The sequence below is a fragment of the Phoenix dactylifera genome, chromosome 4 (assembly GCF_009389715.1).
Source record: "Phoenix dactylifera cultivar Barhee BC4 chromosome 4, palm_55x_up_171113_PBpolish2nd_filt_p, whole genome shotgun sequence".
NCBI lineage: Eukaryota > Viridiplantae > Streptophyta > Magnoliopsida > Arecales > Arecaceae > Phoenix > Phoenix dactylifera.
Window position 1 is genome coordinate 6767209 of NC_052395.1, and position 18389 is coordinate 6785597.

The 18389-nt window shown below is 41.5% G+C and overlaps 2 protein-coding genes across 2 annotated transcripts; one reads left to right on the forward strand and one right to left on the reverse strand.

The window, feature by feature from the left end:
* Positions 1 to 667: 667 nt before the first annotated feature.
* Positions 668 to 5487, forward strand: LOC103717207 (GDSL esterase/lipase At5g45670-like). The gene is made up of 5 exons (XM_008805505.4): positions 668 to 1037; positions 3811 to 3935; positions 4362 to 4607; positions 4714 to 4966; positions 5049 to 5487. Exons 1-5 carry the CDS (start codon positions 782 to 784, stop codon positions 5270 to 5272), a joined length of 1104 nt encoding a protein of 367 aa, XP_008803727.1. The 5' UTR covers positions 668 to 781; the 3' UTR covers positions 5273 to 5487.
* Positions 5488 to 7803: 2316 nt separating this feature from the next.
* Positions 7804 to 9985, reverse strand: LOC103717206 (HVA22-like protein f). Its single transcript, XM_008805504.4, has 5 exons — positions 9820 to 9985; positions 8855 to 8881; positions 8639 to 8761; positions 8308 to 8554; positions 7804 to 8143 (listed from the first exon to the last, which is right to left on the reverse strand). Exons 1-5 carry the CDS (start codon positions 9864 to 9866, stop codon positions 8108 to 8110), a joined length of 480 nt encoding a protein of 159 aa, XP_008803726.1. The 5' UTR covers positions 9867 to 9985; the 3' UTR covers positions 7804 to 8107.
* Between the last annotated feature and the right edge of the window lie 8404 nt (positions 9986 to 18389).

Here is an 18389-nt window from a genome sequence, read left to right on the forward strand (position 1 = left end):
AATTGGAAAGCAAAGTTGGATGGGATGCACCCCATTCTAATTTATGACCATGGCCATCTATATATAACATATATCCAGGATCTAATCTATCGATCCGACCGCCGATCTGTAATAATAGCATGGATTTAATAAACATAGAATGCACAGACTTCTACTCTTGCGTTCTCATTAGGGATTCGGGTTGTATCTCTCGCACGAAAGAATGATCGATCTCTGTTTGCGACATTAACTGTCAGATAACATCTTCCACAGCTCTCAAAGCACTTCAACCTCTTTCTTCCATCCGCTGCATAGATCTCGACTATTATAGGATCTAATGCCATTCTACTATATCATGCTGCGGGCGAGTCATGCAGCAACATGGATAGTGTCATAGATTCATGAGACATACACTACTCGTGCGTATCATTATGCATGGAATGAAGGAAGGAATGACGTCTTTTCCACCTCAACTCTCAACAACGTATTAACACGCTCATAAGGGCCAACGTTGCCTTCTTCACGTCCTGGTCTTCCCTTGGCCCAAGTCCACATGACCCCACGTTAAGTCCGGGACGAATTAAATGCCAATACCAACCTCAACCCAACCGTCCCTCTTCTAACCAAAAACCTAATCCTGACAGTCCACTCCATCTGACCACCTTTATCTTCCCTATATATTCCCATGTCTTGCTTAACCACCCCCCACCTTCCACTCTTCCCTCTCCATCCCAAACTCCTTTATTCCCTTATTCCACCTTTATCCCCGTTTTCTTCTTCCCATCCCTCTTCTTCTCTCTAAATGGCTCAAAGTGAGCTAAGGGGAATGGTGGTGGTGCTGTGGTTGATGTTCTTGGTTTCAAGCTTGTCGAGGGGCTTGGTCCGGGCGGACCCTCAAGTCCCATGCTATTTTATCTTTGGGGATTCGCTTGTGGACAATGGCAACAACAACGACATGGCGTCATTGGCACGAGCCAACTACTTGCCCTACGGCATCGACTTCCCTGGTGGCCCGACTGGAAGGTTCAGCAATGGCTTGACCACCGTCGATGTCCTCGGTAGGACCTTCTCGGTCTCTGCCAAGCTTCATTTCTCTACTTGTTATCATGAATATTTATTCATCAACTAAAATTTGCCAGTATAAATAGCTTGGATATTCTATGAACTAGAGCTTATTCTAGTGGCCATACTATTCTGCCTTTCAGCCAGCTCGCTTGGTTGGATGGAGTCTTGGATGGCGCATTTTAATCATAGCTCAAGACAAGGGAAAACATAACATTCTTGCTGATACCACCTTAAATTTTCCAGTACTGCTTGTGCTAGAAAGAGATTTTAGAGTTATTTTTAAGAAATCAATTGACCAGTGATCGTAATTGTATAACTTTAGTTGGTCTTACGTACGAGTATCGTACTATATAATTTATTGGCATGCATCTACCGGGGAAATTAACCTGTTGATTTCACATAGCTGCAGCATATATAATGCCTTCTGTTTCAACTGTTCTCATGCATTCATACTTTTAGGATTGAAATGGGTGGCGTGCAGTCTGGTCCACGATATCAAACGGTAAGGTTGGGGGCTGCTGTGGATTTCTCATAAATTAAGCTCTCATGTGTCTATTATATATGAGATCTAACCTAATAATCTCTGAATTTTCTCGTGTCGATTCATTTTATGGAAGGAAGACTTGTTTTGTCTGATATGCTCCTGCTCGATCTTCCTCTGGAACATTAATTCGTAGAGTCTCAGGTCATGTGGCTCATGGGAGCTGGTTTAATTTGCAGGCACAAGCACGAAAGAGAAACCACTAATTGACCGTCATGGGGCAATCTATAGGAGCCACTAGATTTCACTTCTTGCACCTAAGTGCCAACGCACGACTTTATATGGTGTGAATTACGCCGTGCCTAATTTTGTGGCCTTGCTTGGACATCATGAGTTCATGACCAAAAACAATCTTTATCTTTGAGCAAAAATAATAGTCATCCAATTATACCAAAGTACTTTCTCCGAACAAAACTATACCAAACAACAATACCAATAAAGTCCATATATAGCTAGTTTCATATTTTAGACCCATTTTTTGTAAATATATAGTGCTTGTCTTCTTGTTTTTTTTTTTTTTTTTTTTTTTTTTCGGAGATCAAATGAGGCTAGATTTCAACCAAAATCAGGAACACATAGTTTTGTTGCATAAGAAATGTGCATCAAATCTTAGCGTCACAACAAGAAATCCTGACGGAAGGGGTGCCATTAGTCCCTTTCATTCACTTAACTGGAGAGATTAGGCTTCTAGCTCAAGTGTTTCAGCGTGGTGCAATTTAATTGTCTTCTAGCCAACAAGTCACCATCTTATGAGCCTACTTGTTGAGTGTCATTCGCTTGCCGAGGGGTTTCTCATACCTTGCCAAAATGGGTCACATCAAGACAAGTTGTAAACGCAAATGGCTCCGCTTGACTTCTCAAAACGTATCTTGTCTGTAAGGAAAGTGGGAAACAAGAAGATGACTTTTTGAATGTAATATGACGTTACAGATTAATTGTACTAAATGAGAAGATATGAATGCATTAAGATGGCGATTAAATTATGGATCGGTCGCCACATTGATGTGATTGAAACATACATACATACATACATACATACATACATACATACATACATACATATATACACACATATACATATTCTGTATATATAAACACACACACACACACACACACACACACACACACACACACATAAAACCAACCAAACGGCTGAAAATAAAATAGACATCTTAACTGATATTGTGTTTATTTCTCATGTTTAAGCTATTCCGGATCCGGATCCTACAGGATAGTCCTCCCCTGTCTTTCGGACTAGAAAAGATCTGAGTCGTGAAATGGTACGATAACTTAGAAAAATCACTCAAAAAAGTCACCTGGCGATCTTGCACCAACCACTTGCCGTCACTTAAATGTCACATTCCACAATTCCAATCCAAACAGAGCAATGGCAATACCCCACATCAGATGCGTCGTTTGTGTGACTCTTTTAAGTATTTTACCCCCTGATCCATTCCCCATAAGATAGTCCCTGGTGCCACACGGTCTCCCAACTCTTTCATCAATTAAACTTAAGACCATTTTAATGTTCCATTTTTGATATTTTTATCTCGTGTCATTTCTACCTATAATTGGAAAGAGATAAATAAATTAAAAGACTAACCTTTTTGATGATAATAAAATTCTGCGTTCTTCTTCCATGAAATAGTTTATTTGGACTAAAGTGATTATCATCTGTTCACAGAATAAAAGTAAATTATACGGACTAAAAAAGAATAATTTCGAATGGTATATTTAATTTATCTCTACTACTCAGTATTTCTCCTCGTAGTAGAGAGGTCTCAAGTTGCTTACCAGAAAAAAAGAGAGGTCTCAAGTTTGATTGGGAATGAATGATAACAGTGATGAATTGCTCTGCCAATTTCTCCTCACACTAATTGTCGGGCAAGCCAATTTGTGCTCCGACCAAACTTCACATTGACATTCGTCTAAACTTATCTACTACTAGACTTGAACCACTACTGAAATGGCCAAACTATCAAATTAGCTGAGTTGGGACCTTGCCATGATCCCTTGAACACTAGGAGGTTTAGAAGGGAACCAGGTGACCACTAGCTACATCAGCTTTCTAACACTTGTATATAGTATATCAATCCAAAAAAAAAAAAAATCAAAAGAAAAAAAGCCTGTATATTAGTTTATCTAAGCCATGCTCTTAGTTAGTTAATAGTGGTTGATGACATGCTGGATGCCTATGAGAGATGACATGTTTTATGTATGTGCAGCTCAACTACTAGGTTTTGATCACCCCATCCCACCTTATGCGGCTACGACGGGCCAAGCACTTCTCGCCGGTGCAAATTTTGCTTCTGCGGCTGCTGGAATAAGGGAAGAAACTGGGCAACAACTGGTACGTGTTCTCCTACACTAACATAAGAGAAGAGAGAAAGAAAGCTTATATATATATATATATATATATATATATAAAGAAAACAAAAATTGATAAAATCAGAATTGCCAACTCTCAAACTTGAGAGTTTCCTTTCTTCATATTTCCAATTCTCAAACCATTCTTCTGGTGGTTTGATGGGAACCAACATGTTTAATGCTCAGAAGTGACATGCAAAGAGGTGGCAATTAAAGAATCATTAAAATACAAATTAATAAGCACATATGGATGAAAACAATGGAAGGATGACAAATATAGGCCAGAAGCAAGGGAAAGCTAAGAAGTTGATTTATGACCAATTCCCAACATTCGCTTACTACTCATTTTATAATCCTATACAAATTCACCTGCCAATGCCTAACGTTTTGGTCACCATCGTTCACATAGGGTGGTCGAATTAGCTTCAGTGGGCAATTGCAGAATTATCAGGCAGTTGTACAAGAGGTACTGAACATTTTAGGTGATGAAGACTCCGCTGCTAATTACCTTAGCAAATGCATCTTCTCTGTTGGCATGGGAAGCAACGACTACCTCAACAACTACTTCATGCCTGCCTTCTACTCCTCCAGCAGCCAATACACTCCGGAACAGTACGCCGATGTCCTCATCCAACAATACTCGCAGCAAATTAGGGTTAGCATATCATCGTCGCGGATAATTACATTAAATTAGAACGTCGATTTCCAAATCTTAGCACATTCAGGCTGACATTGCTACGATATTTGTTCTTTCCTTGCAGACCTTGTACAATTATGGGGCTAGGAAGGTGGTCTTGATAGGAGTAGGTCAGATTGGGTGCAGCCCAAATGTATTGGCTCGGCTTAGCCCAAATGGCGAAACCTGTGTCGATCGAATCGACAGCGCAATCCAAATATTTAACCGGAAGCTGATAGCCTTGGTGGATGAATTCAACTCCTTGGAGGGTGCACATTTCACCTACATAAATGGTTATGGGATATTTGAAGATATCTTGAGGAAGCCTTCGGCCTATGGTAAACCATTCGAAAATAATCATTATTAGAATAATTGTTGTTTCTATAGGTTTTATTTTGTTTGTATTTTTCAAATTTTCAGGGCTAACGGTCACCAATAGGGGATGCTGTGGGGTGGGAAGGAACAACGGCCAGATTACATGCCTCCCGTACCAAACTCCATGCCCAAATAGAAACGAGTATCTCTTCTGGGATGCGTTCCATCCGACTGAGGCTGCCAATATAATTATTGGTAAAAGGTCTTACAGCGCTCAGTCCTCATCCGATGCCTACCCCATGGATATTCGTCACCTGGCTCAAATTTAATCAGAGGATTAGTACAGCTTCCGGGCTTCTTTTTACAAATTGTAACCTACCACCATGCTTTCGTTGTAGTAGTGTGCCTTTCTATATGCTACACCTATCGATTATTATTTTCTTCAGGAAGTGCAAGTTTCGATCTTCCATTTTACTTTTCCTTGTTAAGGTTTGTAAGGATCAAATTAATAAGTCTCGAATAAATTATGTTTTGGTTTTCCATCTCCTTTTTGTTTTAAATATTGAATGGGTTTATTATTTGCTTGGTTTTCGTTTGTCCATGGCTTGCAATCCTTCCTTTCATATTAGAGTTGTTTTCCAGCATTTGCTGAGCCTCCTATCTTGAATAGCTTCATCATTTCTGAGATTTTTGGTTTGCACTTCCCGGTGCAACATGAGGCCCAATTTATTTTCCGAGAGGAAGATGTGTTGCTGAAAAACTTTGTTTGAAGAGTTGGCTTCAATGCGAGCCAAGTACAACAATTGGGTCTCAGGCGGGGACATCTGTGTTGGGCAGGGATGTTTCTTTATGTGGAGGGAGATCTGTGCGCACGTCCTCTTGGTGAGGGCTAATATGAGATGGGTGATAGAGGATAAGCAGAGTGCGGAGGTTGTGAGGGATCTATGGCTGGACAATCTTTTCCTGAGACTCTAGCCGACTATGGTCAGCACTAAGGTGGGGGATAGCTTATGAGTCTACGATCTTCTCTAGCCAAGGGCAAGGAGTTGGGATACCTGTCGAATCGGTTGCCTATTTGGGGAGTACCTAGCCGAGAGGGTGCAGGCCATCGCAGTGCTGGGGTGTAGTGTTCTGCATGTGCTAGTTTAGAGATCCACCTGTAGCTCGAGAGTCAAAGCTAGAGATCTTTATGGTTTCTTCAGAGGTGACCAAACTCAGCATTGTGACTATGCCTGAGTTTGGAGGCTGGGGGCCCACCCGAGGGTGGCTTTATTCCTTTGGAAGGTGGCCCGGAAGCACTTATCGACAAGGGTTGTATTGAGCAGACGAGGGTTGAGCATCCCGCCAATATGTCCCAGCTGTGAGGTGGAGGAGTCTATTGATTACGTCCTCTTCCAGCGCATGAGAGCATGGCGGGTGTGGAGGATGATTGAAATCCCTTAGGATATACTCCACTTGGTGACCCCTACGGACTCTCTTCTCTAGTTCTTGAGGAGTTTGTTGAGCATGCCACATCTTAGGTTGGGGGGTGTCTTGGCGGCTTATACTGCTTATCATATTTGGTTGGCCATGAATACTTAGATATTGGAGAGAGTAGCTAACCACCGAGAATAGTAGTGGAGAGGGCTCGGATGCAGGCTGCTGAGATCATCCATCTCGGTCCTCTAGGAGAACCCTTGATAGCTCGAGAAACCTAGAACTCCAGCACTGCTTGCGTAGCGTTTCGGACAATGTTTATCACCTGGAAGCCCCCACCTCTGACTTTTCTCAAGATGAACTTTGACAGTTATGTGCTGATAGTGGTAGGAGGGGGGAGCGGGCTTTGTTATCCAAGGCCCATATTCCAGATTTGTTGCTACGGGCGGGTGCTCAATCTTTGCTAGCTTTGTGCCTGGAGTGGAGCCGAGGGCCGCTTGGGCCAACCTTAGCCATGTGTACTGATGGCCTAAGCTATCTTGATAGAGGGTAATTCGGCAACAATGATAGGCTGGATCCAAAGTCGAGCTGGGGGGGGGGGGGGAGGCTGCATGCCTTGATTCAGGACATCTGAAGCATGGCGAGGGGATTTACCTCCTTTGGGGCGAGGCATGTTTATTAGGAGGCCAACGGGGCTGCGGATTGGATAGCCGCCTTCATAGCTCATCACTGTGGTAGAGTACTTTAGACATCTAAGGAATATATGCCCAGAGCATTTAAAGACTTCTTATATTCTAACTTTCTTGGATGTATTTATACCAAAGCTGTGTAAATCACTCGTTATAGCAGAAAAAAAATGAGCTAGCCTCGAAACAAATGGCACGATTATTTCGTTCCTTCCGCAAGCACCAACATAGTACCATCATATTGCAATTACAATATATTAATTTTATATTTTTAAAATCTCATTATATTGTAATATTTTATGATATTAAATATAAAATAGCAATGACCATATGTGGGGTTATACATAGAATGAGGAGCTTGTTCCTTCTCCATTCAATATTGCCGAGCTCCACTGATCCTGGCTTCATCACAAGTTGCATAAGTTGAACACAGAGCAAAGGGATTTGATAAAATGTATATGGTAAGTATTGATGTATAGAAACATGCAGGTTGTTTATTACCATCATTCTTGAATGTCTACTATCGTGATTCATTTCAACAAGCTAAGAAGTCACTTAGCAAGATATGTAATAGGGATACACTGCACATTGATTTCAGATGTGATTTAGAGTACATACAAGGGGTTGTTTGGTCTCTTAACCAACTGACATCAAGTAAGGACCCTTCGGAGTAAGACCTCCAAATTAGAAACAAATAGGAGACAAGCTTGCAAGGATGATTATATATCTCTTTGGAAAATTTTGAACCAGCAGCACGATAAGCAATCATCAAGTGTGTTGCATTAGGAATTTTCAGATATCCACAAATGCCAAGGAAGTTGCAAATAATTGCTTGATTTTCTTCTTAAATCTTCATTGATAAGAATAATACAACCGGACCGAATGTTCTTATGCACAATCACAAGCCAGGATCTTATTTATAGATTCCTAAACTAGCCGTTCATTACCGCTGGCTGTTTCAACACCCTAGAATTTTGTAAGCATTTGAATAGCTTCATGATACATTATAGCGTTCTTTTTTGTTGACAAAGGATAGCTGGAGTGGAAGAGCATCCTTTTCCATCATCTTGCCTGTTGTTTCCTGACTTCCTTTTGAGCCTGGAGCATTCGGAATTTAATAAGAAATCTCATAATGTACGACTGGAAGAACGTGTGTGAAGGAAAGAGAACCAGAACAAAATGAGAAAAAAACACAAACACAGCAACAAGAAAAAGCTTCATCTCAGGTTGAAAGGCAATGCACACTTCGGTCTCCTTCTTACCACTTTGATGACCCTTGCAAAAGCTTCTGGTCCATATTTTTCGATGTATTGCTCCACCGACTTTCTAGCGTCAAGGGTCATCATCTGCAGCACCTTTCTCTGCTCTTCCGTGTATCCTGGGCTCACATAACTCCCAATCTTGACATATTTCCGCACATAATTTTCATGGATGTAGGCAGCTCCATTAAAGATTGGCAGCACCAACCACAAGCAGAACACAAGTTTCATGTAAGGCCAAAGAGGAAACCTGTTATATAAGGATTGATTTAATCTCTTGTTAAATCTGCCAAATAACTGACTGCAACATGAAAAGCAGTATATATCTAATTACCATTGGAGAAGTTTCCAGCAGGAGAGTTCGAAAAGTGTGATTAACGAATACAACATCCAATATGTGAGCCATTGTTGATCATCTAGTGGAGTAGGGCTCTCAATGGCACGCATCGACGCATATCTGATCACCAAATTTTGTAAGAGTTTGTAAATATGAATACTACTACATCTTTAAAAGGATATCTTATACATGCCGGTGCCATTGGACGCTTACAGAGGATATAGCAGCATCACCCCTGGACTGAAACACACGAATCAACCGTCAGCTTCAATGTCAAGTAAACGTTCGATGCACGAAAATAGATTCTAAATTTTTGTATAGTAAAAAGACAAGTCCAAAAACGACACAAGGGAAACGGAAACTAGCTCCAAAAAATGTGAAAAAAAATAGCTGGCTCATCTCTGCATCATAAAATTGTTGCACTAAAGAGAATCATCTGAGTTATATAGCAATGTTTTAAGCATTATATTTACCATTCTACATGCATTGATTACTGAATGGTAGTTAAACTAGGGGTGGTAGTCCACATATCAGTTAGAACTTAGAACTATGGTGATCTATTTATTATTTTAAATAGGATTTTTTGCATGAATATCTTTCTAAATATCGAATTTTGCATGAATACCCTTTCAAATTGATATTTGCATGTATACCCTCTTAAAATACTTGTTTTGCTATTCTACCCTTTTTTTTATTCTTGTTTTTGTATATGCACCCATGCCATCCAACGCCGTTAAAAAATAACGGTTCCAAATTAAAATAACTAAAATACCATTAATGGGTAGACGTGCAAATAGAAACATTTATAAGGGATCGCAATCACGGAGAAAAAGACAGAGACAATAGCATAATTTCAAAATTTTATTTTATTTTTAATTAATATAAATACTATATTTCTTAACACCGTTAGAACAACCGTTATATTAGGGGCATTTGTACAATAACAGAGTTTTATGAGGGTATACATGTAAGTATCAATTTTGGAAGGATATTCATGCAAAATTCGATATTTAGAAAGGTATCCATGCAAAAAAAACCCTTTTAAATAAGAGGATGTATGCTGAATTAATCGTAAGGAATCTGGGCCCTATAGTTCATATTTGATGTCAACATTCAATCATTCTGTGGGGTGGGGTGTTTGTGGTTTATGCAGTGAATTATATGCTGAATTGCCTTACCCAATAAGTGCATCGAGATGCCTGCTAATGGTTCCCATAAGACCCATGAAAATTTGACTCTTTTAACTCTTGCACTCCTTCACGAGCAAGATGAGCAGCAAATCCTGAGAGTCTGAGACCTGAGAGCCTGAGGGGGGGAATGGTGGTGGCTCTTTTAAAGGGGTGCGCCGGGAGCCAAACAAACCAAAGCATTCTTAAGAGTACCGTTCGAGGTGTTCTTTCCTCCCTCGTGAAGAAAGGAGGGACAGAGGAGTCCGAGAGGAAGAGAATGAACGGAAAACCCGTTGCTTTCTGCATCAACTTGGCATAACTGCTGAAGGTGTATCGTGGGACATGACGGAATATCTTGGACTTACTTGCGTAATATGTTCCCTTTTTCACATCGTCAAGACCTTTCTTGCACGCAAGGTAATTTAGTAGGCTTCACTCAATTTAGAACACTTTTTTACTAAATTGAATATATTATCGAAGATCCATCCGCCGGCAATGGCTGGTGCGGTAATTTTTCGAAAGTCCAGGATTATTTTCGTAATGATGCAAATGGCTGGTACGGTAATTTGGGTGGTTCTATATACACCCCCCCTATTGCTCAGGACACCCCCCAAAAATTAAAAAAAAATTAAATACTCTCTACACCCCCCCCCCATTTGCTAAGGACACCCTAACAAATTAAAAATTCCTAAATTACCCCCCACCCTCCCCACCCCCTCACCTAAATTGCTCTCTACACCCCCCAAACCCCCCCCACCCCGCTCTTCCCCTCCAAAACACCCGCCGGCTTCTCCCTTCCGCCCAAAAAACCTCGCCTCAAGCACCTCGCCGGCGGCCAAACCCCCTCCGTCTCCCTTTGAACTGTTCCGCCCAAAGCACCTCGCCAACGCCCAAAACCTCCCCGTTCCCCCTTCTCCCTCTCGTCGCCGGCATTCTGTTCGGCTGCACAGAGCCGGACAGAACCCTTCTGTTCGGCACTGTGCAGCCGAACAGAAGAGTTCGGGTGAGGGTTGCCGAACAGAAGGCTTCTGTTCGGCACTGTTCAGCCGAACAGAAGCCTTTTGTTCGGCGATCCAGTGCCGAACGGAGCACGAACCGTGAAAAAAAAAAAAATTCGAAACAAGGTGGAACACGTACCTTTGCTGCCGATTCTTCGTCCCAAATCACTAGTTGCTTGTCCATGCTTCGAATGGGGCTTAAATCTCCTTCAAAGATCGCCTAAACGATGTAAATGGATCGAGGGGTTTAAGGGGGGTTTGAGGGGTGTTTTTTTTTTCTTTTCAAAACGAAACGGAGGAGGAGGAAGGGGGGGGTGTACTGAGAAAATTTCAAGGGCAATATGGTAATTACACTAAAGGTTAGTTTGGGTATTTTTTTTTTGGTTTTTGGGGGGTGTCCTTAGCAATAGGGGGGGTGTATATAGAACCACCCCGGTAATTTTCTTTGGGAAGCTGAGGGATGTTTTCCCAATGACCCTCCTCCTTCCCTTTTTTTTTCTTTTTTTTTTTTTATATTAAAAAACGGCGGCTCGCACGCAATGGATACGAATGCAACCAACAAAATCAAAAAAACAGTAACTCACTAAAAAGCTCCAATCGGGATCCTTAGTTTTTCTATATAAAGCCCCCAAAGTGGTGGACAGCAAATGACGCAACCAAGTCAGCTGTGCCATTTGCCTTCCTATAGACATGCGTGGCCATGTAGGAGCCACACTCCTCAAAAAGTCTACAAATATCGCGGAGCAACGACCGTCCTTCCGCAACGCTTCTCCGACCTCGGATCCACTTGATCACCGTGGCGAAGTCATTCTCAAGGAGGAGACAATCTGTACCCAAGACGCGCCTCGCAAAGGTAATGCCTTCCCAAGCAGCTATGAGCTCGGCACAGACGGCAGACGTGTCGAAGATGCACTGACCCCTGGCCGCTACTAGTCTGACCTCATGGTCTCTGATGGTGAAGCCCATGCCGCTACAACTCCTACCGTCATCGACGCTGCCATCAAAGTTCACCTTGAGATAACCAGGGAGCACCCAGAAGACGAGCATAGTTTGGACACTGCAAGAACAGAATGGGCCCCTCAAATTTCTCCAGCCATCCTAAAAGGTGAAACCGTAGTAGCGCCAATAATCTCTGCTGCCTGCAGTAGAGCAGAATGGTCTTTTCTTCCCTTCGCTCGATCCATGTGAAACCGACGGAGATGAAGTGCTGGATGCACTCCATGACAGCGATGACAAAAGTGGTGGAGCGGTGCTCGATGGCAGCGGGGATGCCGGAGATGAGGAGGCGGTTGAGGGTGCCGAAGAGGGAGAACGAGGAGGAGGTGATCTTCCTCCTCCTCTACCAGTTGGGAGCCCTTCTGCAGGCCTTCCAACAGTCGACTGCTGGGCGCAAAGTGTCCACCACCTCGCCCGCCTCGTCCACGATGCGCACTGCAAGAATGCCGCCTACTTCGACTTCCTCCTCCTCACCGCCATCGTCCTCAGTTGTATCTTATTAGCATAATTTTAGAGACCACGTAATAATATGCATTAGCTTTTTTTTTTTTTTATCGATTGGTATTTTCTTTATTAGCATGATTTTGTATCAACTTATATTATTTTTTTATATGGAGTTTGCATACGAGTATATATAATGCCTCAAATATATTGAGTATGATGGTAGAGAAAAATAAAATTATTTTTCTTTCTTTTTTTTGTTTTTTATAAATATTTTAACTTACAATGGCCTCCTCCTCCTCTGGATGCCTTCTCCGCCCTCCTCGATCGTGACTCCACCCGGTGGCGCTGCATCACCGCTGCTGCTCTTAACCACTTCGATGCCTTCCGTGCAAGAAGATCGTCATCTTCCTTTCCACCTCCACTCTCTCTTCGGCGCCAAAGCTTCTTCCTCCTCACTCGCCTCCTCCTGCTTCTGGAGATGTAGGCGGGCGCCGGCGGCCCGCATCCACCGCCGACCGAGATGGGGTCGATGGAACATAGGCAAAAATAATAAAATATTTTATTTTAAAAAAAAATTAAGGAGGCCGGTAACGTGTTTACTTGCTACTAACCTGTTAACAATAAAATATTTTAAATATCCTAATATATTGAACGGTTCAAATATCTCTTAATTTTTTATAAAATAATATAAAGCAGCGCTGACGTCGGAACTGGAGCCGTGTGATCATCCAGGATCTCTTCCATCCTGCTGCAACCTGAATTCTTTTTTTTTTTGGTACACTACCTGAATTTTTTTGAGTGGCATTTCTTCTGATTCTCCTGTTGCTTGTTCCTTGTATCTTCGGAGGAAGGCCTGCTTCTTTTTTTTCATTTCTAACATCTCTCTGTTCTTATGTTCTTTTTCCAGCTCTTTTCAATGATGTATGCATGCCTCTGCTTCTTTCCCGATAAAATTTGGTGAGTAGGTTATTAATCTTCTCCTTTTACTCAAAAAAGAAAAAAAGTCTGACCTGTCTGTCTGACATGGAAGTTTTCAGCCTTTTTGAAAAAATATACTTTCTGTCTGATATGCGGGTCCCAGCTATGTTACGTTGCCTAGTTTTTAAATCCCCACTGGTCCCGGTTAGGATCTAGGTCAGATAAATGATTCTATTTTAGGCTGTCATCCAACTACGTTGTTTTCAGCTGAGACGGGCCATGTCAAATATTTCGTGCAGGTAGGTGAGATCTAGTTTACTAAATTATATCTACGTCAATTTAAGACTTTTAAGAGTATGTTAGATATGGGCACGAGAGAGAATTATAATTTAAAGAAAGATTTTGTCCTCGAGCACTGCTGATCCTAATATAAGATAAAAATAGCTGACGTCCACGTGTTATTAATAATTTGATAGGTCAAAAGGATGACTGCACTAGGCCAATGTACAAGGCTATCGTTTCCACAGCACAGTTGTTTTTTTGTAAAAAAACTTTTTTTCAATAAATTAACAAGAGTCATATTTTTTTAAATTATTATATATTTATTTATTTCTGAGTTCTAAAACAACAAATAACGGCCATTGTAAGCTATCAACAATCATATCGAACAAAAAAATGCCATCCTATTCTTCACCATTATTTTTATTTTTGAAATATATCAGGCTGATTTGGAACCCGAAGGAACAAAAAGTATATAGAAAGAACATTGGAGAAAAAAAAAATATAAGACAGATTTTCTATTTTATCATGTTTATTTTGGTGCTTATCTTAAATGCGAAATCTTAAAGCCAAAAACTTTTCTTACCGATGGAGTTGTAAGTCTTGTGTTAATAAAAAATAAAAGCGCGACATCCGCATTCTTTCTCATTTTCAAAATGTATTTTTTATTAGTACATACAATATAGTCAGGTATTACATACCAAGCAAGCTGATCATCTAGCAAGTTAATACACATATCTAAATAAATCGATACATAATTTCCAAAATATAATGTATTATTTAGTCGTGTAATATACTAATAAATACAATGCTTTAAAAATTGTGTATCAATTTATCTAAAGATATGTATTGATTTGCTACATAACCTTACGTATGTCATATGATCATGTAGTATGTACCGATCAAAAATACATTGTAAAAGCGAGGAAGACACCATTTTTTTTTCAATCATAGAACCAATAATTTTATCTATAAAAAATTAAAATTTAAAATTTTATTAAAAATAAATTTAGAGAAAATATGAAATCCACTGCATATTTCTCTCTCTGCCAACCCCACCACATGATTTTTGTTTACGGTAAAGCCGAAAACAAGGGCTTGGTGTGTAGAAGTTCATTCTAGGAGACAAAGGGAGACAAAGGGGTGGTGGTCTCAGCCTCTGAAGGTGAAATATAAAATAAATATGCGCTTTGTTTGCTTTAGAGGCTTAGCTGTCATCCCTCGCATCACCAGCCCCCACCCCTACTGCGCGTCTCACCATACCTCCAATTTTTATATAAACCTCCATACGTTATTTATGGTATCATCCTGGTCGCATGCCATCATAGCATGCTGCATGCATGCATGCATGACTAAAATGCAGTCTACATAGGTCCATATCATATATGTTGGCAGAATAAATGGTTCTGTATTAAATATTAAAAAAAGTACTGCTATAGAGAACCGGCATGTACCCAGAGAGATATCATCCTACGTGGCAGGAAAGGAACGGCGCGGTACACGCGGCTTTGGGCCATACGCCGCGCCGTGTTGGACGGCACGTCGGGGGCAATCTAGTGGCGCTTCGGGACACATGGCCAGCCGATACCGCCTCAGCATTGCCGTGGATTCCGGCCGGTCCTTTTTTTTTTTTTTTTTGGTGTTCCGGCCGGTCCTTCACGACCACAGGTGAACATAGTAAATAGTCAATAGGAGCAGGAGTCGTACTGCTGCAACCACAGTACCCTGGCATCAAAGGTTTAATATTACATATTCATTTCCTAAAAAAAATTTGACTTTCGATGGTGCCAAGCAATAATTTTGAAGGCAATTTAATACAGTATTCTCCCGAGTCATTTGGAACTACAATGGTTCCCAAGTTCAACTCAGCATGTGAGCCGATCTAATCTGAATCAAGCAGAAATATCCTGTGCTGTTTGATACCAACCTAAATTGCCTAAATTGAAATAATATCATAGCCAAAAGAGAAAAAAATTATTAAATATATATATATATACCTATAAAATATATATGCATTTAGTTCCGTACTGAACTGATAATATATCGATATAATCTCTAGTAACGATTTAACGATTTTCTTGCTTGATACTATGACTCTTTCGCATTATTGCACCTGAAGAAATTTAACATTTGGTTTGTAAAGGAAGAGGTAATTTTTTTATAAAAGTACTATAAAAGATGACATAAATAACTATCATTTCTTTTACTTAATACATTTTCGATTGAAATATTATTTTTTTAATTCAAAATTTTTCATAAAAAAATGAGTGGATGATTAACAAAACCAGTATTTTTGAATCCAATGAAGAAAAAAATAAAAGGATTATGCCAACATTTATTTATAATCATCCATCTTTATTGTAACACTGATATGATTATTATTTGGCATAAGGCACTATCTAAAACCTTTTTTTGACAATTTGAAATGGTATTCTTTTTGAAGAAAATAATATAAAAATGCTACCTAAACCCTTTCCTCGCAGTCTTAAGTTAAATATTCATCCTCACAGAACGGAAGTGTATTTATTACTTTATCTATCTGGTGCGGCATCCCAATCAGCTGCTCGAGGATGTGGATTTTCAGCCAGCCCGCATCGGTTTTCTTTCTTTTTTTTTGGTGAAAAATCGGTTTTTCTTTCTCGGTTGCTTTCTAGTGCTGGGCATGCATGCATGTGATGGCCGTGATCTTTCTAAAAGTAACTATTATTTGTATGATTTATTAAACAAAACAACCTATTTATCTTGTGCACGTCTTTCTTTTACGCCAAGGGAAGTTTAAAGATGAAATAAGATGTTGTATTTATTGAAGATGGAAATGAGGATGTAGGGGATATTAGAAGAGGAGGAGATGAGAAAGGAGACCATGTGGTTTGATAATTACTGTCGGCGCATGTGACGGTTCCTTATATATCATAAATTATTGGGCCAACATAAAGGAACTCTAACGGGATGCCCTTGGATTGTGGTGTAAATGGCTGTGCTATATAACAGAGATCAGGAGTGAATTGATCATTGAAGGCCATAGTTATGTGCACTTGGAGACTCAGCGGATATTTTTGGAGGATGATTCTGCCACAGTAATTGAGTGGATTAGGTGCGAGCATGTCAAGCCAGATCTACACCTACTAGTCGGAAATGTATGCCACCTTCTGGATAGTCTTTACTCTTTTTGGGTTACACATATATTTCAGAAGGCGAACAGTGTGGCGGACTGGATCGCCTCCTCCGCAACTTATCAATCCAGAGCTTTCTTATGAGATGGCACTGGCCTCGATCGTGTTTTGTATTCTGATTGCTCGTGGCATACTCACATCCATGTATAGTGAGACGCCGGTTTATCCAAAAAAGAAAAAAAGAAAAAAAAGGCCATAGTTGTAGGTTGGTTTGATGGACTGAATTATCAGGAACAAAAAAAAAACAAAAGGAAGAAAAAGCCCCACTGCAGATGATACATTTAACACAATGGGCGTTTACCAATTAACGGTGGTTATATCGCTCATGTATTTTTGTTTGTATGGGGGGGGGGGGGGGGGGGGGGGGGCGGCATTGAATTTAGTCCCACATCGGCTGGTAGTGGAAAGTTTCTGTGCCTTAAATGGGGGGTGGAAATCCTTTCCTTTTGAGGCGCCTTTTGAAGGGCAAAACCGTGAGTGCAGTGGTCTCCCCCCATCTGCGCTGGACGCGCGGGCTGGAGCGCCCAAAGGGCAGTGGTCTCCCCCCGTGTGCACTGGACGCGTGGGCCGAAGCGTTCAAAGCGGACAATACCTCGGGAGGAACACGGTCCTCTTTCTCTGCTAACTTAATGTGGGCTATGCTGTTGCGCGAGGCTCCGGCCAAAGCGTTGTCCCCGCAACAGATGGCGCGTCAGGTAGGGGGCGCCTCCTCCCACCGTTGACTACCCCTCAGGACTGCGGAGGCTCAACAACCTTCCCGCTGGGGGGGCTATGTTGGGGGGGGGGGGATGGGGCCTTGAATTTAGTTCCACATCGGCTAGTAGCGGAAAGGTTCTATGCCTTAAATGGGGGGTGAAAATCCTTTCCTCTCGAGGCGTCTTTTGAAGGGCAAAACCATGAGGGCAGTGGTCTTCCCCCGTCTGCACTAGACACGCGGGCCGGAGCGCCCAAAGGGCAGTGGTCTCCCCCCGTCTGCGTTGGACGCGCGGGCCGGAGCGTCCAAAGCGGACAATACCTCGGGAGGAACGCGGTTCTTTCTCTGCTAGCTTAATGTGGGCTATGCTGCTGCGATAATAAAGATCTGTATGGAAGAGAATAGTAGGCTTTGTAATAGCCAGGCGACAAAAGACGAGTTAATACTAGTGATTTTGTCATGGAAAGTCCATGCGCCAAGTAATTAAAACACGCAACACCATCGAGTTTTGATTTTTCAAAGCATTGTTCGCCAACAGATAAGAGAAAATGACATGATTAAGCACTAGGTTGAGGCAGCATAGCTAACCTCAAGAGCAAGTTGTAGAGAAGCATCATGCCTTCTTTGTCGGTAGACTTGATGCCCTTCTTTTTTTTTTTTATATTGTTGCTAAAGTGGATGGATCATATCTGACGAGTACGGATGCACCCAATAAAATCAAAAAATAAAATACCTCGGAGTGCCAGAGGCAGCTCCCCATCTCCAGCCCACAGGATACTACTGGAGTGACTGGCTACATAAGCAGACACTCAGTCCGTAGCCCCATTAGTTTCACGGAAAACATGCTTGGCATGAAAGGCCCCTCCATCCCTCACCATTGCCCAAATATCTCAGAGTAAGGGTGGACGCACCCATTACCCCTAGAGCTCCCCTGGATCCAACTGATGACCGTAGCCGAGTCCTCCTCCAGGACAATGGAACTGGCCTGTAAAATACACCGGGCGTGACAAAGGCCTTCCCACGTGGCTCAACTTTGCACCTGGGACCGATATATCGAAGAGTTGACTGCTCCTTGCA

Excerpts from the sequence above, each read along its gene's own strand:
- LOC103717207 (XM_008805505.4), top strand. The coding sequence starts at position 782 with ATGGCTCAAAGTGAGCTAAGGGGAATGGTGGTGGTGCTGTGGTTGATG. Across the intron at positions 1,038-3,810 it reads GACCACCGTCGATGTCCTCG|CTCAACTACTAGGTTTTGAT; the intron begins GTAGGACCTTCT and ends ATGTATGTGCAG. Across the intron at positions 4,608-4,713 it reads AATACTCGCAGCAAATTAGG|ACCTTGTACAATTATGGGGC; the intron begins GTTAGCATATCA and ends CTTTCCTTGCAG.
- LOC103717206 (XM_008805504.4), bottom strand. The coding sequence starts at position 9,866 with ATGGGTCTTATGGGAACCATTAGCAGGCATCTCGATGCACTTATTGG. Across the intron at positions 8,882-9,819 it reads CATCTCGATGCACTTATTGG|TCCAGGGGTGATGCTGCTAT; the intron begins GTAAGGCAATTC and ends CGTGTGTTTCAG. Across the intron at positions 8,555-8,638 it reads TGCTGGAAACTTCTCCAATG|GTTTCCTCTTTGGCCTTACA; the intron begins GTAATTAGATAT and ends CTTATATAACAG.